General features: G+C 41.6%; 1 protein-coding gene across 2 annotated transcripts in view; it reads right to left on the minus strand.

Annotated features, from left to right (window-relative positions):
* Positions 1-21,482, minus strand: part of mpped2.S (metallophosphoesterase domain containing 2 S homeolog) — a 99,941-nt gene that overhangs the window by 47,620 nt on the left and 30,839 nt on the right. For both annotated transcript variants that reach the window (XM_018259606.2, NM_001092752.1), the window contains 1 exon segment: positions 16,983-17,208. In XM_018259606.2, coding sequence (XP_018115095.1) covers positions 16,983-17,208 — 226 coding nt within the window.

The following is a 21,482-nucleotide window of genomic DNA, read 5'->3' on the forward strand; positions in this document are numbered from 1 at the left end:
TGGGCCCCCGGCTCTTGTGGACCCCGCCCAACTTGGAGCGCTTCATTTTCCGAAGTCGTCTGAAGTTGCTTCATGAGCTAACTTCAGGCGACTTCGGATAATGAAACACAGCAATTGCCGTCCCGCCGGCGATTTATATTCTAGCCGGTGGGAAACAGTTTGGGGAGATTAGTCGCCCCGAAGAAGGGGAGATTAGTCGCCCCGAAGAAGAGGAGATTTGTCGCTGGGTGACTAATCTCCGCGAATCTGAGTATCCCAGCTCTGAGGCGCCCGGCAATTAATCGCCTCTTTTTCGGCCAACTAATGTCCCTGAACACCTACCCGTGCCTTCCAGCCGGCTAGAATGTAAATTAGCAGACGGGATGGCACTCAGAGGGCTTCGTTTTGTGAAGTCGCCCGAAGTCGCCCGAAGTTTCCTCGTGTGTCTCTGCCCTAAAATGGCTCAATTTGCTATAATTGTTAGAAACCAAAGTAGTGCAGCATGATTGCCAAGTTCATCTTATATTTCGCTTCAGGTCTTCTTCTCTGTGGCCTCTGATAGAGGTAGTTCACTTTTAAGTTTAATTTTAGTATGTCATAGAATAGCTAATTCTAAGCAACTTTTCAATTGGCCTTCATTTTTTCTTTCCAGCTTTCAAATGGGGGTCACTGACCCCATCTAAAAAAACAAATGCTCTGTAAGGCTACACATTTATTGTTATAGCTACTTTTTATTACTCATCTTTCCATTCAGGCCCTCTCTTATTCGTATTCAAAGCATTGCTTGTTTGCTAGGGTAATTTGGACCCTAGCAACTAGATTACTGAACATGCAAACTGAAGAACTGCTGAATAAAAAGCTAAATAACAAAAAACACAAATAATAAAAAAAGGAAACCAACTGCAAATTGTCTCAGAATATCCCTCTCTACATCATACAGGTATGTGATCCGTTATTACAGAAAGGCCATCCCCCATAGACTCCATTTAATCCAAATAATCCAAATTTTTAAAAGTAATTTCCTTTTTCTCTGAAATTGTAAAACAGTCGCTTGTACTTGATCCCAACTAAGATATACTTAATCCTTATTGGAAGCAAAACCAGCCTATTGGGTTTATTTAATGTTTATATGATTTTCTAGTAGGCTTAAGGTATAAAGGTCCGAATTAAGGAAAGATCCGTTATCCAGAAAGCCCTGGGTGCCGACCATTCTGGATAACAGTTTCCATACCTGTACTAAAATTTAATTTAAAGGTGTACAACCGCTTAAAATTCAGGTCCAGATCACATTCAACTGCACATGCTCCTTTTGGGAGAAGATTGGAAGCAGCACAAGATGGGGGGTTTCTAATAGTCTTCTGCCAAAACTTCTTCCTATTATTTTAATGACAAAAATATTTTGTTTTTTATTTCTAAACAGTGCTAAACAGCAAGATTAAAGCTCCTCCATGTTTGGTCCTTGCCAGGTAGGTAATTACGCATAGATACGTAGAAATCCATTAATCTGCACACTTGTAACCTTTTTAGCTGCCTTGTAAGGACCAAACATGGAGGAGCTTCAATCTCTCTGTTTAGCGCAAGAAATAACAAAAAACATATATTTTTTCACAGGTAAAACAATAGGCAAAAAGTATTTTAAGCCTTATTCGTTGTACTCACGCTGAATAAGGGGTGTATTTCCCCTTGAATATATTGCATTATGCAAAAAAAAAGATCAGCTTTTGGGTGCCGATCCCCTTTAAGGCCCATAAAAAAGGGTTTATCTTAGTACACGATGAGGAAGGGGGAAAAAAATGATGAAGTGTTAATTAGAGCCTCAATCAGGGCACCTACTGACACATTTGCATAAATGAATACATGCTTGTAACGTTAATTCTGTTAATTTTACCAATTAATCTGTGCCTAATAAATTTTGGTTATACGTAAACTCTGCTCTGCCTCAGAATCCCCAGGGGAGACAACGCAGGGACCTCACTTAAATGATGTCAATTTAAATTGTAATTATTTTTAAGTGTCATTTCATCTGATTTCGCTGCTGATGGGGAAATCGATGGTGGATGGGATTTTACGGTTTTGCCATAGCCCTTGTTCCTATTGATTTGTAACTGTGATGGTTGTTTGATTTCCTTATTTATCGTGAGTGTCATGTCGATGCTCAGTCTTTCCTTTAGTTTTTCTTCTCAATAATAAAATGTAGGGAGGCACCGAATCCTAATTTTGGATTCCTCCGAACCGCCGAATCCTTTGCAAAAGATTCGGCCGAATACCGAACGAATACTAATGTGCATATGCATATGGCTAAATTTTAGATTGAGAGGATCCCTCCAGTAGTGTAACTGTAGAGGAAGCAGTCCCCAAAGTCACAGGGGGCCCGGGGAACAGGGGGGTCCGGACTGAGGGGTTTGCTTCCTCTATAGCTAATAAGAAAACCCCTCATTGCCAGCCGTTCTCTTACCGTCAAGGAAGGGGATGCAAGTGGGGGTGGGGGGAGTCTGGGCGGAATAAGGGCGGGACATGGGCAGTCGGACGGACATGGGCAGAGTTAGGGAGGGACATGGACAGTAAGAGCGGGACATGGGCAGAGTCAGGGCGTGACATGGGCAGTCAGGGCAGGACATGGGCAGAGTCGGGCGGACATGGGCAGAGTCAGGGTGGGACATGGGCAGTCAGGGCAGGACATGGGCAGGGGCAGGACATGGGCAGAGTCAGGACGGGACATGGGCAGAGTCAGGACGGGACATGGGCAGAGCCAGGGCAGGACATGGGCAGAGTAAGGGCAGGACATGGGCAGAGTCAGGGTGGGACATGGGCAGAGTCAGGGCGGGACATGGGCAGAGTCAGGACGGGACATGGGCAGAGTCAGGACGGGACATGGGCAGAGTCAGGGCGGGACATGGGCAGAGTCAGGACGGGACATGGGCAGAGTCAGGGCGGGACATGGGCAGAGTCAGGGTGGGACATGGGCAGAGTCAGGGCAGGACATGGGCAGAGTCAGGTCGGGACATGGGCAGAGTCAGGGAAGAACATGGGCAGAGTCAGGACGGGACATGGGCAGAGTCAGGGCGGGACATGGGCAGAGTCAGGGCGGGACATGGGCAGAGTCAGGGCGGGACATGGGCGGGACGGGAAGTATTCGAGAGGATAGGAGTGTGCCGGGCCCCTCTGAAGGTTTTTTTTGAAGGGGGGCCCGGCAAACACTAGAGTAGTTACGCCACTGGATCTCTCATTTTAAAAGGTTTGAGAAATTTAAATGGTTGGTAAATTTAAATAAAGCTGTAAGTAAATGGTTGGTTCACCTTTTAGTATGTAATAAAATTGCCAATTCGAAGCAACTTTCAATTGACCTTCCTTTTTTCTTTTTTATAGTTTTTGAATTATTTGCCTTTTTTCTTCTGACTCTTTCCAGCTTTCGATTGGGGGGGTCACTGACCCCATCTAAAAACAATTGCTCTGTAAGGCTACAAATGAATTGTTACTTTGTATTACTCATCTTACTATTCAGGCCTCTCCTGTTAAAAGTCCAGCCACTTATTCAGACCAATGCCTGGTTACTAGGGGAATTCGGACCTTAGCAACCAGAGAGCTGAAATTGCAAACCGGAGAGCTGCTGAATAAAAAGCTAAATAACTCAAAAACCACAAATAATAAGAAAATGAAAACCAATTGCAAATTGTCTCAGGATATCTCTACATCATACTAAAAGTTCATTTAAAGGTGAATATCTCCTTTAAGATGTAATAAAAAACAGTATAGCAGCTCCCACACAGGGTTTTTATTCCCCAGGTCTGAGCACCATTCAGTTTGATGGAGGTTCTGATGGCAATGAACAGATCAGGGAAATACTAACTTCTCAAACACTGCATAATACACTGGATATTCATGAATCGATGTGTAAACGTTCCTTTATAAAAGGTGCAAAGCTCTCTGTCGCCATTAGCACCTCTAAATACTCACGCTCAGGCAGGAGCCGCATAATGTGACACGGTACTAGGTATTCATTTTGAAAGGAAGAATCACACAGGGAACGAGTCTAATTATGCTAATCTGCATCTCATTTGCATCTCGTTTTCATTAACGTCTCTTCTCTCTCCCCCACTCCCAACCCCCGGTTCATTTGATTTGTCTTAGGAGAGTTCTGACAGCAGCCTGGGAGATCCCGGACATTCGTTATCCCCTTCCTTATTCATTCAATTTCTTTTTAAATTATTATTATGAATTATTTTTGCCACATTTTCACATTTCAAAAGTTCAGTGGTTTTGTTTGTCTGCCTCTGCAAAGCTTTCTTTGCCCTAAATCTCAGACTAATCCGTCATAAGTATCTCCAGGCGGCAGTGCAGGGAATATAAATGATATCATTTAAAGGGTAAGTGAAACTGCCACGTTGCTCTGACAATGATTTTACCCTACCATAATGCAAAGCAGCTGTTTCATTTGTTCCATATTTTTCTTTGGTTCCTTCACCTTGTTAGCCATTTTTATAGGGATGCACTGAATCCACTATTTTGGATTCGGCTGAATCCTTTGCGAAAGATTCGTCCAAATACCGAACTGAATCCGAATCCTAATTTGAATATGCAAATCAGGGTGAGAAGGGGAAAACATTTTTTACTTCCTTGTTTTGTGACAAAAAGTCACGCAATTTCCCTCACTGCCCCTAATTTGCATTAGGGATGCACCAAATCCACTATTTTGGATTCGGCTGAACCCCCGAATCCTTCACGAGAGATCCGGCCGAATACCGAACCGAATCCGAATTTGCATATGCAAATTAGGGGAAGGAAGGGGAAAACATGTTTTTTACTTCCTTGTTTTGTGACAAAAAGTCACGGCATTTCCCTTCCTGCCCCTAATTTACATATTCAAATTAGGATTTGGTTCGGCTGGGCAGAAGGATTCGACTGAATCCGAATCCTGCTGAAAAAGGCTGAATCCTGTGCATCCCTAATTTGCATATGCTAATTAGGATTCGGTTCGGCCGAGAAGAAGGATTCGGTCGAATCCGAATCCTGCTGAAAAAGGCCGAATCCCAAACCGAATCCTGGAGTCGGTGCATCCTTACTTTCTTATCTCTGTCTGTCTGCTAGTTAATCCTAGTAGGGGCAAAAAAATCATGCAATAATGAAAACTATGAGTTTCAATACTCATATATTGCAAAAATACAGGTATGGGATCCAGGTCCAGAAACCCGTTATCCAGAAAGCTCTGAATTACGGGAAGGCCATCTCCTATAGACTCGGTTTTAAACAAATAATTGATTTTTTTTTTTTTTTAAATGATTTCCCTTTTTCTCTGTAACAATTGAACTGTACCTTGTAATCGATCCCAATGAAGATATAAAGGTATGGGAACCGTTATCTGGAAATCCGATATCCAGAAAGTTACGGAAAGGCTGCCTCCCATAGACTCCATTTTATCCAAATAATCAACATTTTTTAAACATGATTTTGTTTTTCTCTGTAATAATAAAACAGTAGCTTGTACTTGATCCCAACTAAGATATAATTAATCCTTATTGGAGGCAAAACCAGCCTATTGGGTTTATCTAATGTTTATATCATTTTCTAGCAGACTTAAGATATAAAGATCTAAATTACAGAAAGATCCGTTATCCAGAAAACCCCAGGTCCCGAGGATTCTGGATAACAGGTCTCATACCTGTACAGAGAAAAATTTAATTGTTTTTAAAAAATCTGGATTATTTGGATTAAATGGAGCCTATAGCCTTCCCGTCATTCAGAGCTTTCTGGATAAAGGATGCCATACCTGTAGATTTATAACCTGCAGTTAAGAGGGACGTGAATAAATACCGGACTGCAAAAGGAGATCTTGACCCCAAGGAGTTGGAAACCTCTGTTGTAAGGGAATTGTAACATAATGGGAGGATTATGGGAGGAAAAAGGAAGCAAAAAAAGAAAAAGAGAAACTGGTATGAAGCTCCAAATTACAGAAAGATCCGTCATCAGGAAAACCCAGGGTCCCAAGCATTCTGATACGTCTAATTAATCCTATTGGAGGCAAAGCAATCTAATCGGTTTATTTCATTTTGAAATGATTTTTTTAGCAGATGGTGAGGCCTATTTATCAAAGTTCGAATTTGAGAGGTGCTACTTCAAATAAGCTCACAATTTTAAAAAAAACTCAAATGTTTGCTTATTTATGAAAAAAAAACATGAATGTAAAAAAACTCGATTGAATACCACCGTGAAAAAAAACTCGAATACCTCAAATGTTTTAGAGTTTATAGGCTTAATACAAGGGCCGAAAAACGAACAAATCTCCTATTCGTACGACTTGATCTTTGCGTCTATGGCCATCTTAAGAACAGAACAAAGAAATCACTGAGTTTTTATAAACTTGGGAACATAGGACAGAAGAACTTACGGGTATAAAAGGTCGTTACCATTGCGAAAGCATCGAGATATCGCTTCACAGCACAGAAAAACAAAGAACTGCTCAAATAACCAATGGGATGGGTCTTCCTCAAGGTCAAAGTGATATGACCAAATTAGCTTGAAAACCGAATCCATTTATTCTAGGTATACATCAAATCCAGGATTCGGCCATTTTCAGCAGGATTCTGATTCGGCCGAATCCTTCTACTCGGCCGAACCGAATCCAAATCCTAATTTGCATATGCAAATTAGGGGTGGGGAGGGAAATGCATGATTACAATGAAGTAAAAACAGTTTTCCTCTTCCCACCCCTAATTTGCATATGCAAATATTTGCATAATAATTAGCATATGCAAATTAGGATTCAGATTCAGTTCGGTATAAAGATTCAACCGAACAACGAACCAAATCCTAATAAGGATTTGGATTCGGTTCGGCCTAGCAGAACGATTTGGCCGAATCGTTGGCCTGCTGAAAAAGGCAGATTCCCGAACCAAAGGATTTGGGGGTTCAGCCAAATTTAAATATAGTGGATTCTGGATTAGAATAGCGGATCTATTCTAAGTCAAAAGGACTCCCAGGAGGAATCCGCATACACAGAATTTAATTCTCACCTTCAGATGCCGATTTTTTACATTTAAATTTTCACCTTTTTTTTGGCTTAATTAATTAGACATTTGAGTTTTTGAAAATATCATTCGAATTGGCGGGTTTTTGGGCAAAAAAACTTGAATCGTAGCAAAAATTAAAATTTGAACCTTGCTTAATCAACCCCTTAATGTACAGAAATCCAGATTACGGAGACTCCTTTTTTATCCGGAAATGCCCAGATCCCAAGCATTCTGGATAACAGGTCCCATACCTTTATAAACATAATATAAGTCTCTAAGGAAGTCAGTGACCATATAAAAGCATAGGGCCGAGTGCTTTTATACAGGGTGTGGAACTCTAATAACCCATACCTCCTAACTGTCCCGTTTTCTGCGGGACAGACCCAATTTTGACAGCCCGCAGTCCCGGGTTTCTTATTAAAATGTCCCGACTTTCTCTTTGGTCTCCTGCACTGACTCAAGAAAAAGATACAAAGTTTCTAACTTAATTAAAATAAGAGCCTTTTTGGCAGAGAGCACAGAACAACCACCAGCTGCACTTGGATACCTTTGTAACAATTTAAGATATGCAAAGAAACAATTGTAACTATTTAACATAAGCAGAAGTGATGTGCAGGTCAAGAAATTCTCGACCCGCGCCCAAACCCTGGCCCGCAGTGACGTCACAAAAGGGGCGGGGCAGGGGTGGCCTCGAGTCTATAAATTTAGGTGCTGGAAGTGCTAGGTCGCGGGGGGGGGGAGAGCAGGAGAAGAGCTTGACCTAATTAGGGGGTGTGGCCATAAATTGGGCGTGTCTAAAAAATTGCCGCACTGCTCACTGCACAAATTTTGTCCCTCTTTCCTTTTTTCAAATGTTGGGAGGTATGATATCCTCATATTTTACAACAGGAGAATATAATTCCATATAATATTCTATATATATATATATATATATATATATATATATATATATATATATATATATATATATATATATATATATTAAGCCAGGGATCGTACAATGTAGAATAGAATATGGGGACCGACTTATGTCTCCTCTGCCTCTGTATGATAAAGTGGTCCTTCATTCTGTTACTTTGCAGCGCTGCAGTCAGGCGACTTGTTCACCCAAGCAAAGGAGTAGAATGTAAGTAAAACAAGTCGTAGGGCACAGAATATTTAGGTGAGGGAGCAAATATCTTACAGCAGGTGCTGCTGCCCATAAACCCTTTGTTATACAGAACTTGGCAACACAACAACAAGGGCAAAGACGACGGCTCCTTCTTACGGCCCAGTTTACAATAAGCCCATGTGAACACGTAGCTGAGCTGTATAATCCTTATTATATGAGCAGGGGCTTTGGCTGCACAGGAGAAGGGTTCCAGCTCCGTTCTCAGGAGTAAATAAACAAGGAAGGGTTTTAACATTTAAAAGCTAATTAACCAATTCCCTGTCTTAGCTGCGAGCCACTGGCAACCAATCCCTGTCAGCTAAAGCCCAAACCCAAACATTACAATTCTCTCTCTCTCTCTCTGGCACTAAGTGCCTTATTCTCTCTTATTCTCATTACTCGTATTTTATTTATATAGAACCAACAAACTCCAAACATTGTACAGAGATCACTATACATCAGTCCCTGTCCCCATAGAGCTTACAATCTATCATATTCACACGCATACACTGTGGGCAAAAAAAAAAACTAGTACACTAGTCACTTTTGAAATAACCCAACAAAAAAATATATACACGCAGGTGCTAAACTGAGAAATACATTTATATATTACAGATATCAGACCTGTTATCCAGAATGCTTGGGACCTGGGGTTTTCCAGATAACCCAATAGGGTGGTTTGCCTCCAATAAGGAATAAAGGAACAGTACCACCAAAAAATGAAAGTGTTTTAATGGAATGGAATGAAAATGAGAATATAATGTAGTGTTGCCCTGCACTGGTAAGACTGGTGTGTTTGCTTCACAAACACTACTATAGTTTATATAAACAAGCTGCTGTGTAGCCATGGGGGCAGCCATTCAAGCACAGGATACACAGTAGATAACAGATAAGTGCTACTATAGTTTATATAAACAAGCTGCTGTGTAGCCACGTGGGCAGCCATTCAAGCACAGGATACACAGTAGATAACAGATAAGTACTACTATAGTTTATATAAACAAGCTGATGTGTAGCCACGTGGGCAGCCATTCAAGCACAGGATACACAGTAGATAACAGATAAGTACTACTATAGTTTATATAAACAAGCTGCTGTGTAGCCATGGGGGCAGCCATTCAAGCACAGGATACACAGTAGATAACAGATAAGTACTACTATAGTTTATATAAACAAGCTGCTGTGTAGCCATGGGGGGAAGGCATTCAAGCACAGGATACACAGTAGATAACAGATAAGTACTACTATAGTTTATATAAACAAGCTGCTGTGTAGCCATGGGGGCAGCCATTCAAGCACAGGATACACATCAGATAACAGATAAGTACTACTATAGTTTATATAAACAAGCTGCTGTGTAGCCATGGGGGGAAGGCATTGAAGCACAGGATACACAGTAGATAACAGATAAGTACTACTATAGTTTATATAAACAAGCTGCTGTGTAGTCATGGGGGCAGCCATTCAAGCACAGGATACACAGTAGATAACAGATAAGTACTACTATAGTTTATATAAACAAGCTGCTGTGTAGCCATGGGGGGAAGGCATTCAAGCACAGGATACACAGTAGATAACAGATAAGTACTACTATAGTTTATATAAACAAGCTGCTGTGTAGCCATGGGGGCAGCCATTCAAGCACAGGATACACAGCAGATAACAGATAAGTACTACTATAGTTTATATAAACAAGCTGCTGTGTAGCCATGGGGGGAAGGCATTGAAGCACAGGATACACAGTAGATAACAGATAAGTACTACTATAGTTTATATAAACAAGCTGCTGTGTAGTCATGGGGGCAGTCATTCAAGCACAGGGTACACAGTAGATAACAGATAAGTACTACTATAGTTTATATTAACAAGCTGCTGTGTAGCCATGGGGGCAGCCATTCAAGCACAGGATACACAGTAGATAACAGATAAGTACTACTATAGTTTATATAAACAAGCTGCTGTGTAGCCATGGGGGCAGCCATTCAAGCACAGGATACACAGTAGATAACAGATAAGTACTACTATAGTTTATATAAACAAGCTGCTGTGTAGCCATGGGGGCAGCCATTCAAGCACAGGCAGATAAATTTGCCGGCGTCTATTTCCGATGTTCACTTTTTTTTCGTGAAAACATTTCTTATTGCACGATTTTTTTCTGTGAAAGCGTTCAAATTGCTCAACTTTTTTGCGAATTGTTTGATTTTTTTTTTTGTGAAAACGTTCTAATTGCTCGATTTTTTTTGCGAAAACGTTTGAATTCAAAATTCGCCCATCACTTCCCGGAATCCCTATTGGCCTGATGGTTGAACATTTGGCCACATTTTAGGGCCAAATCAGGTAAATGTGCTCTCATTCGCTCAAACTGGATCTTTATACGTATAGCCACTTTATAACAAGTGCGTTGACTAAAACCCCTTTGCTTTTAACCCCCTCCAACAAACAGTTAAAGGTGCATTGAACCACTAAAAGTCCTTACGTCTTCCCCGGCCTCCAGTAACTGCTCCATTCTATTTAAGAATGGCTCTGAAATGTCTTAAAAGCCTTTTTTGCCAATAACTCAACGAGAGTGTATTTATTCTGTATCCAGGCACGGCAATTGGGGCGGTGGATCAGGCATTTAATACTCGCGGAGGCAGACGGGACAAACACAATCATTCGCCCCACTTGAAAAGGGCCCTTTGAATGGCAAGGCTTTTATTTCTATAATTAGTATCTAAGCAAGTCAAACAAAGATTGACCCAAGATAAGGAGCACTTGGCACATGTAATTTCCACAAATTGGTGCAATAACGTACAATCGGCTTGGGTTCCCCCTCCCCCCTCAGTAACCTTTTATTTTATTCCTACAGCCCAAAATTATACTTTCGACCATTAACCGTATGTGTCGGCTGGAGGATAGTTTATTAAAGGAGCAGTGTTGTGCTAAATTTTATTTAAAGGTGTCTATTTCCATTTTCATGCAAATAAATGAATGCTGGCACATGTTCTGTTACCGTCTTGCTTTATGGCACGGATTCTATGATATATATATATATAGCAACAGACAGAGCTATTGGATCCGTTATCCAGAAACCCATTATCCAAAATGCTCCGAATTACAGGAAGGCTATCTCCCATAGACTCCATTTTAATCAAATAATTAAAAATGTTCTTTTTCTCTGCAATAGTAAATCAGTACTTTGTACTAAATTATAATTAATCCTTATTGGAAGCCAAACAATCCTATTGGGATTAATTCATATTTAAATTATCTTTAAGCAGCCCTAAAGTATGGAGATCCAGATTACAGAAAGACCCCTTATCCTGAAAACTCGAGGTCCTGAGCATTCTGGATTCCATACCTGTATGCACTATAGACCAGGAGAGATGTCTCACAAGGTGCAGAGCTTTCTTATTGGACAATTAAGCTATTATTCATATAGCACCAACTCGGGATGCACTGAATCCAGGATCCGGTTCGGGAATCGGCCAGGATTCTGCCTTTTTCAGCAGGATTCAGATTCACCCGAATCCTTCTGCCTGGCCGAACCAAATCAGAATTTGCATATGCAAATTAGGGGCAGGGAGGAAAATCGCATGACTTTTGGTTACACAAAACAAGGAAGTAAAAATTTTTTACCCTTCCCACCCCTAATTTGCATATGCAAATTAGGATTCAGTTTGGTATTCGACCGAATCTTCCGCAAAGGATTCAGTCAAATCCAAAATAGTGGATTCGGTGCATCCCTAGCACCAACACATTTGAGTAGCTATGATCAATGCACTTCAGTCCCTGCAACAGAGGTATAAGAATACAGCCGAAAGTGCCGTCTCGCTAAAATGGACGCAATTGTTGCATGTATTGATGCTATTAAAAGTACTTGCCTCCAAAAACACTCCTCATACTTGTGGCAAATGCTCCCATCGTCTTCGTTTGATGCCCCTATTGACGTAGGAGAACCGTGAAGCAACTGCCACACTTAAAGGTTACCTGTTGGGCACAAATGTTATCCCCAACCAAAAGGTTGGAGGCAACAGTAGTTTTTTCTTAAAAAATTGCCCCCGCCAGTGCTAAGATACCAATACAAGCGTCTATGTTGGGGCACAGATATGAGCTGCAATCTGCTCAATATGCGCATGAGCGTGAATTCAGAAGCGCATTTGTGCGATTTGACTGACATGGCCGCTCGCACCAGGAGCTCCCTCCCGGTGTAAGTGTCCTAGCGATGGTGGGGGGCATCTTTTTGGGGAAAAAAAAAATACTGTTACCTCTAATAGAGTGCAGGCTCTATTAGTCCGCACCTTTGGTTGGGGATAACATTTTAGCCCAACAGGTGCCCTTTAAAGTGGCAGTCATTTCATGTTCCCCACTGCGGGCCACCTTAATGTGCACAGCATTTCCTCACAAGGCTATCTCCTACCCAAACTGTTCCAAAGAAGAGACGTAGCTGGGATTCAAACTAGGGCATTTCAAGTACAGAGGCCCAAACAGCCCTCCACCAGTCCAATAAATTGTGACTAGCAAGAGGAAGAAATGAAATTTCTGCACATCAGAGTGCTTGACCCATTTTGGGCGCAGGTGCCCTTAATCAGAAGCATAGAAGGAACAGTGCTTATGATAAAGGGCGCCTGAAACGCGTCAAGCTAGACGAGATGTGTTCCTTTTAACATGGACCAATAACGTTTCTGGATTTTAAAGCTCTCTGGTGTGCAGAAATGTAATTTCTTCCTCTTGCTAGTCACAATTTATTGGACTGGTGGAGGGCTGTTTGGTCCTATTCGTTTCTTCCTCTTCCTGCGAGCGCGGTGGGTTGCAGAGGGAATACAGTACCTATTGATACATCCACGGGCTGCCTGTATTTTAAAGAACACAATGTGAGTCGGAGCGGTATCGCTCGCCAATAAATTGTGTCTATGGCATCTTACAGCAGCCCATCTGGCATTTGCCAGAACCCACAGATTGCCAACCTGGGCCTGGACATAGTCAACCAGCTTCCTACTGAAATTCTTGCTGGAGACTTCCATGGAGACTTCAGGGCTTTTTCACTCAAATCCTGACTGCTCTTCGGGTACCCCAAACCTGGAACAGGACTCTACCTTATAACGTACAAGTGTAATTTTGACGCAGAACCAGAAATGTCGCAAACCCCAACTCCAGACTGGCTCCTCAAGAAACATACAACGGCAACTGAACATTTTTAAATTGGAAGCAACGTTGCTGGAATTTCCATTGCAAATATCTGCAGCATTGCATTAAACCATGTAAAGCAGTTTCATGCTCATTTGCCTCATGGTGAAAAGTTGGTAAAAAGGGTTAATAGAAAGCAGTGGGATGTGGCCGGTGTCAAAGGGAAGGCAGGGCACTTGGCTCAGTATGTCGGAGAGTAAAATTACATTTGGCAAAGCATTATTTGGTCACATTGAACTTTAGCCCAAACAAAGGTAAATTTCTGTGCAATTCCTCCCAGAGTTTAAGTGCCTGTTTAATTGGATCTTTAATTTTATAGGCCTTTTGTTCTACTTGTGGGTGTAGAACATTGCCTACATTGCTGGAGACTGAACTCAATCTCTCTCTCTTTATGCCTGGGAAATATGTTCACGTTACACTTTAAAGGTATATTGTCAATTTGAGAAGAATACAATGCATAGCACTTATATAAAACACAAAAAACATAGAAAAAAATCATCTGGTTTTTAATTGCTTGCCTGCTGCCTGCCAGAGATCCACTATATGCCCCAAAAGCATGTGAACATGACTAAATATTTAAACTCGATATCAAAGTCGCACCTAACATTGCAAAACATAGAGCCAAAAGCCAATTAAGTTTTAGAAACTTTCTATGTTTTTCTGGCTGTTCAGTGCAGGGGATCAAAGAGAAAGTCGGGACATTTCAGTAACAAACCCGGGACTGCGGGTTGAGCCAGTGCCGGGCCCCTTCCGTGTATGCTCACCCCGAGTGTGTGCACACATGCTTTGTGTACGAGGGCAGGGGAGATTGCCAGAGGGAGGGGAGAACAAGGGGAAAAAGCCGAAGGGGAGAGTGCCAGAGGGAAGGGAAGAGGAAGGGGAAAGTGCCACGGAGGGGAGATTGTCAGAGGGGAGGGGAAAAAACACAAAGGGAGAGCACCAGGGGGGAAGGGAGAGGGAGGGGAAAGCAGCAAACATGGACTAGGGGTAGGCAAAAGACAGGTACCTGCCCATTGCCCCCCTTTCGTTGCACCCTAGGCAGGTGCCTCTCCTGCCTACCCCTAGTTCCGGTCCTAGGTTGAGCTGTCAAAATCGGGACTGTCCCGTGAAAAACTGGACTTTTGGGAGGTACAGTAGGCATATTTCTTCTGCCGACATTCCTCTAGTCCGGATAACTGCTGAGCAGAGCCTGATGGAGGGTCGATCCAGTGTGGGGGCTTGCCTTGGGAGCCCCTTTGAATTGACCCAGCACAGCATAGATAAAATAAAATTTTTGACAATTTCAAACTTTCAACTTTTTGGCAACAGTTTGGGCAAGGCCGTTTCCTGTTTTAGCCGCGTAATATCCCCTACGCACAAAGTAATGTCCATAAATGGGACTTGATTGACTTTGACTGCCCTGCACCTCAACCCACCCTGACTGATCACCCAATACGAGTACCAAACGAATGGAAGCAAATTCTACCAGCAATCTAGGGGAAAGCCTTGCATTTAAAAGTAGAGGACTTAAAAAGAACAAACGAGACCAACTGAGATAATGGACATGAGTCCAACATCTACAGATGTGCCTCACCTTTCAGTGTAAGCTCCTTATATACTAGGGTACAACAAATTTGAAATCTTTATCATTATTCCAAGAAGAATCAGGAGACACGAGGGCCAGTCTTTAAAAGCTCCACCAAACCCATTTTAATATCCAAAGAAAATCACTATCTGAAGCTTAAAGATGATCCCAAGTCAAATGGTTCCATATGAAGAGAGTCATGCGTAAAAATAATATAATATAAAGTCTTTACTGAACTCCAGTTGCAATTGCCATGCCGGTCTACACAACAAACTGGCTCAAAGCAAGCTGCCCTGACTACTTAAAGGCTATACTATGCAATTCTATTATATTCTGGGCCACAGAGAGTGGGCCGTAAGATGAAAAAAAGAATACTGAATAAAAAATAGTAATCGTGAATCTGCTTTCTGGTTGCTAGGGGCATTGACATTAATTCAGACTGGAAGGAGCCCGAATAGAATGTAATGAAGGAGAGAATTACAAAAATTAAACTAGGATGCAATTAGCTAGTTGGTAATATTTTTAGTTCTTGGTAGAACTATGGAGTTCATTATAGAAGACACAGCGACGTTCTATAGACCAGCCCTTAATGTACCATTGCTCACTCCATCTATTAACCTGGATATTGGAATTCTACTGGGTTTCTACTCAGCTTTATTAATCTCCCAGGGTCCTGGACTGATTAAATCCATACTAACAATATTATTGCACTGTCTCCTGTGGGTAGAATGCACATTTCTCATACTCTATACAATAATTATTGAACCAACGCTACAGCAAGTGGATAATATCTGGGAAATCTTTGCCGGTCGCGTTTCACAATATAGGCTTTTCCTTCAAACAGAGCGATAGGTCTCCATTACATTGAGCTGCCGTTGCAAAACATTCAGGGTGCAATTTACAAAGTGCACATTTCACAAAAACACAAAAAAAAAGACTTTTGTCCATTTTGGTCCTTTATTCTTTTCATCTCCAACAAGCATAGCTCAAAACACAAAAAATGCATAATGGGGTAGATTCCTGGGTTCAGGCAGGTTCTGCTCTTTAACACCCAGTAGTAGTGCACCCTCCTTCTTCCCAACCACAGTCATATCTGGCTGCCCAGCAAAGCAGGTTTCAGATTAAGCTGTGGTTAAAAGAATAAACTAGTTTCTGTTTGGGTTTAAAGGGATCCTGTCATCGTTTTTTTTCAAAACGCACCAGTTAATAGTGCTACTCCAGCAGAATTCTGCACTGAAATCCATTTCTCAAAAGAGCAAACAGATTTTTTTAAATTCAATTTTGAAATCTGACATGAGGCTAGACATTTTGTCAATTTCCCAGCTGCCCCCAGTCATGTGACTTGTGCCTGCACTTTAGGAGAGAAATGCTTTCTGGCAGGCTGCTGTTTTTCCTTCTCAATGTAACTGAAGGAGTCTCAGTGGGACATGGGTTTTTACTATTGAGTGTTGTTCTTAGATCTACCAGGCAGCTGTTATCTTGTGTTAGGGAGCTGTTATCCGGTTACCTTCCCATTGTTCTTTGGTTTGGCTGCTGGGGGGGAAGGGGGGGGGTGATATCACTCCAACTTGCAGTACAGCAGTAAAGAGTGATTGAAGTTTATCAGAGCACAAGTCACATGACTTGGGGCAGCTGGGAAATTGAAAATATGTCTAGCCCCATGTCAGATTTCAAAATTGAATATAAAAAATCTGTTTGCTCTTTTAAAAAATGGATTTCAGTGCAGAATTCTGCTGGAGCAGCACTATTAACTGATTCATTTTGAAAAAAAAAAGTTTTCCCATGACAGTATCCCTTTAACAGCAGATAGGCAGGCTAGGCTATGTATTCTCCATAACAGACCCACACAGGAGTGATGCTTGGGTCAAAACTATGAGTCAAAACTACAAAACTGTGTTGGGACAATATAAGGAGGGTCTGGGGGCAGCTGGGCTGGCAGTGAATATGGACCTCCACCCACTGCAGGAGGAAACTGGCCAGTCCGAAACCACTCGACCCACGCATCATTACCATGCAGGTTTTGGGGTGGTCCACTTGGTCAACACAGAGTGGAAGACACAAACGATTGAGCACAAAGGGCCACAGGGCCAAGAAAGAGATGTCTATGCAGTGGACTTACCATGGCGCACCGTATATTCGGAACCCTTTCACCGTTACTTCTGAATCTTGCAGGTAAATACTGTTAGTGAGCATTGTTTGCACATTATCAAAATCTTCAGGCTTCAACTTGGAAACGGAAGGGAATCGGTAGTAATCCTGTTTCACCAGGTCAGCCATGAATTCTTTATCAAAAGTCAGTTCATGATTCCCGGCAATCACTATTTTATATTCGTAGGGTAAGGTGCCTGCAAGGGACAAACAGATGGACTGTTAATTGCAGCATAAACATAATCACATATATTTTTTGTATCGCTGTATTACTTTTCATTGGGGCGGAACTAGAGGTAAGTAGAGAAGGGCAGTTGCATAGGGCACAGCTTCTGTGGGACTCAATTACAAAAAGACACAGTTTAGATAGATAGAGAGAGAGAGAGAGAGAGAGAGAGAGAGAGAGAGAGAGAGAGAGAGAGAGAGAGAGATTGAGAGAGAGAGAGAGAGAGAGAAAGAGAGAGAGGGAGGGAGGGAGGGAGGGAGGGGGGAGAGAGGGAGAGGGAGGGAGGGATAGATGATAGATAGATAGATATAGGGGCCCATTTACTTAGTTCGAGTGAAGGAATAGAGGAAAAATAGTTCGAATTTCGAATGGTCGAATATGGCTTCTTCAACCATCGAATGGGCTACTTCGACCTTCGACTATGACCTTCGAATCGAACGATTCTAACTAAAAAACGTTTGACTATTCGACCATTCGATAGTCGAAGTACTGTCTCTTTAAAAAATTATTCGACCCCCTAGTTCGCCACCTAAAACCTACCAAGGCCAATGTTAGCCTATGGGGAAGGTCCCCATAGGCTTCCTAACAATTTTCTGATCGAAGGAATATCCTTAGATCGATGGATTAAAAGCCTTCGAATCGATCGAACGATTATTCCTTCGATCATAGGAATAGCGGTAAATCCTTCGACTTCGAATATCTTTTACTTCGACGGTCGAATATCGAGGGTTAATTAACCCTCGATATTCGACCCTAGGTAAATGTGCCCCATAGAGTTATGAAAGATAAATAGATTAGACAGACAGAAAGATAGATAGAGAGATAGAGAGATAGAGAGATAGAGAGATAGAGAGATAGAGAGATAGAGAGATAGAGAGATAGAGAGATAGAGAGATAGAGAGATAGAGAGATAGAGAGATAGAGAGATAGAGAGATAGAGAGATAGATAGATAGATAGATAGATAGATAGATAGATAGATAGATAGATAGATAGATAGATAGATAGATAGATAGATAGATGATAGATAGATGATAGATAGATAGATAGATAGATAGATAGATAGATGATAGATAGATAGATGATAGATGATAGATAGATAGATAGATAGATAGATAGATAGATAGATAGATAGATAGATAGATAGATGATAGATAGATGATAGATAGATGATAGATAGATGATAGATAGATAGAGAGATAGATAGATAGATAGATAGATAGATAGATAGATAGATAGATAGATAGATAGATAGATATCCAGCCTTTATACATTAAATTTTTGCCTAACTAACCATATTAGAAACATTTTTTTTATCGCACAGCCTATTTACCCAGTTTTAATTTTTATACTGAACAATTCCTTTAAGGCAGTGCTATGTATATGGAATGAGTCATATAAATACGTTCTGTTTTCAGAAGGCCTTACGCTGCACGTTTTTGTTGTGAAGGCCTCTTTGGCTCCTTTTAGCCCGTCTCACCCTAACCAGACTAGGTTCTTTGCTTCATAAATTTATATTGAAACTGCATATCAGTAGCCCCACTGGGCCCCTTATACCTCTAGGGTCCCCTCCCAGCAGTCACAAGCTTTGTTTACTTTATATCCAGGAAACGCTGTACATGTAAAAGTCATTTTTATACGCCTTTACCAAATTGAACTTGTACATTCGATGCTGGAAATGAGAGCCTGCCTACATTTACAGTTAAAAAAACTCTCTTCACGAGCACGGACGGCTTTCAGATGTGAAATCTCTGAGGTGTGATGGTGCCCCTTTTACTAGGGTTAATAGAGAGAGAAATGAGCCGGGTGCAGCGGCTGTGGTGAGCACAGCGAGAGGAGCCCTCCACCTTTTGTTAACACTGCGGCTGACAACAAAACAGCACAGGCGCTACAGACGTTCAGGCTGTGACCTCTCACTCCCTACGCGTCAGGCTTCATTAATTTTCATAGGGCCGAGCTGCTGAGGCGTTAATGCTAACAGTGTGCCACAGACACCGCAGCAATGGCCGACTACTGTCAGTTGTGTGGATAACACCGAGGTACAGATCTTTCTGCTGGGCCCGTCCATTCTCTCTCCTACTTTGCTCTTTTTAAAAGCATAGTGCATCATTTTAAATAGGGATGCACCGCATCCAGGATTCGGTTCGGGATTCTGCCTTTTAAAGCAGGATTCGGATTCGGCCGAATCCTTCTGCTAGGCCGAACCGAATCCGAATCCTAATCTGCTTATGTATATTAGGAGCAGGGAAGGAAATCACGTGACTTTTTGTCACAAAACAAGGAAGTAAAAAATGTTTCCCCTTCCCATCCCTAATTTGCATATGCAAATTAGGGTTCGGATTCGGTTCGGTATTCAGCCAAATCTTTCACAAAGGATTCGGGGGTTTGGCCGAATCCAAAAAACTGGATTCGGTGCATCCCTAATTTTAAAGGACACATTAACCTCATAATGAACTTTTATGCTTTCCAACAATCATAAAAAAAAAGTCAGACCAAACTAGAATCCATAATTGGACCTTATTGATTATTTAAAAAAAATGAGTTCTGGGACAAACACAAAAAAATCGAGCGAACATATGAATCAGACAATTTTTTCTGACTTTTTGCCCTGATATTTTTGGGATTTTTGCCTGAAAAGTCTGAAATAGTCTGATTTTCCGTGTAATTCCAGCGCAGACCACAGAAACTTCCAGATAGGATAGGGACCTCTCCCATAGACTTATATACAACCTTGGCAGGTCTGAGATGACAGATTTTTGGATTCTGACTTTTTGCAGCCTCACGGTATAATAAATCCTGATTCCACTAAAATTTCTAATTTTATAGTAAAAAAACTTGCGTTTTTGGCATTCAGATTTTGATAAATAACCCCCTCAGAGAGTAAATTGGATGCCATTCTGTGTACTGGAAGTACCTTGTACAGGTATGGGACCTATTACCCAGAATGCTCAGGACCTGGGGATTTCCGGACAATAGATCTTTCCATAATTTGGATCTTCGCACCTTAAAGTCTACTAGAAAATCATGTAAACATCAAATAAACCCAATAGACTGGTTTTGCTTCCAATAAGGATTAATTATATCTTAGTTGGGATCAAGTACAAGCTACTGTTTTATTATTACACAGAAAAAAGAAATCACTTTTTACAATTGATATTATTTGATTTATTTGAATAAAATGGCATTCCTGCAATTCAGATCTTTCTGGATAACGGATCCTACACCTGTACATGTATGACCAGCAACAAACTCATGATTCCCAGTAACCATAAGAGAAAATAATTGGAGACAACTGCAATGCACTTTTACAGAAAAGGGATACCGATCTGGGGCAGAATGTTCTTAGGGAGAGGTCCCTAAAAAAACTGACACTGCACCCAGTGGGTCAAACTTTCCTTGTCCTTTAAAAACATACAGTATGTGGGTCACAGTTTGAACTACTGTCCTGAAAATGTCTCCAGCAACTCAGCTCCACGCAGAACATATACTAGAGGCCTATGATGTTCTAGAGCAGGGATCCCCAACCTTTTTTACCGGTGAGCCACATTCAAAAATAAAAAGAGTTGGGGAGCAACACATGCATGAAAATGTTCTTGGGGTGCCAAATAAGTGCTGTGATTGGCCATTTGATATCCCTTATGTGGATTGTCAACCTACATTAAGGCTCTGTTTGACAGTACATTTGTTTTTTATGCAACCAAAACTTGTCTCCAAACCTGGAATTCAAAAATAAACCCCTACTTTGAGGCCACTGGGAGCAACATCCAAGGGGTTGGAGAGCAACATGTTACTCAAGGGCTACTGGTTGGGGATCACTGTTCTAGAGTCTCTGAGTGCTGGACCAGTAGTTCATAGAATGTAGTTCTGAGGGTACCGTTATGTATTGATAAAATATCCCCTATGACGGTAAGAATAAGGGAGCGGCGGCTCATAACTTGCTTACAAGTTCCGCCGTAAGCTGGCAAATAAATAATAGCCGTCTCCATTTCCAGACTTCCAGACCATTTTCTCCGAGCACATCCCGGATCAATTTACATGGTGCTTTTCCTCCGACGCGCAATGCAATCATAAGTTCCAATTGACTTACTCCATATTGGAGAGTGACAGAGCAAACGTTTGAAAATGCAATTACTGCAAACACAGCTCCATTTGCTCCACTCAGGAGGAAATTTTCCAACATCATTTATGGCCATCAAATAATATTAGCAGAAGGCCTCGGCACACAATTCTATTTTCTCCTAAAAGCT

This window comes from Xenopus laevis, chromosome 4S (assembly GCF_017654675.1).
Source record: "Xenopus laevis strain J_2021 chromosome 4S, Xenopus_laevis_v10.1, whole genome shotgun sequence".
NCBI lineage: Eukaryota > Metazoa > Chordata > Amphibia > Anura > Pipidae > Xenopus > Xenopus laevis.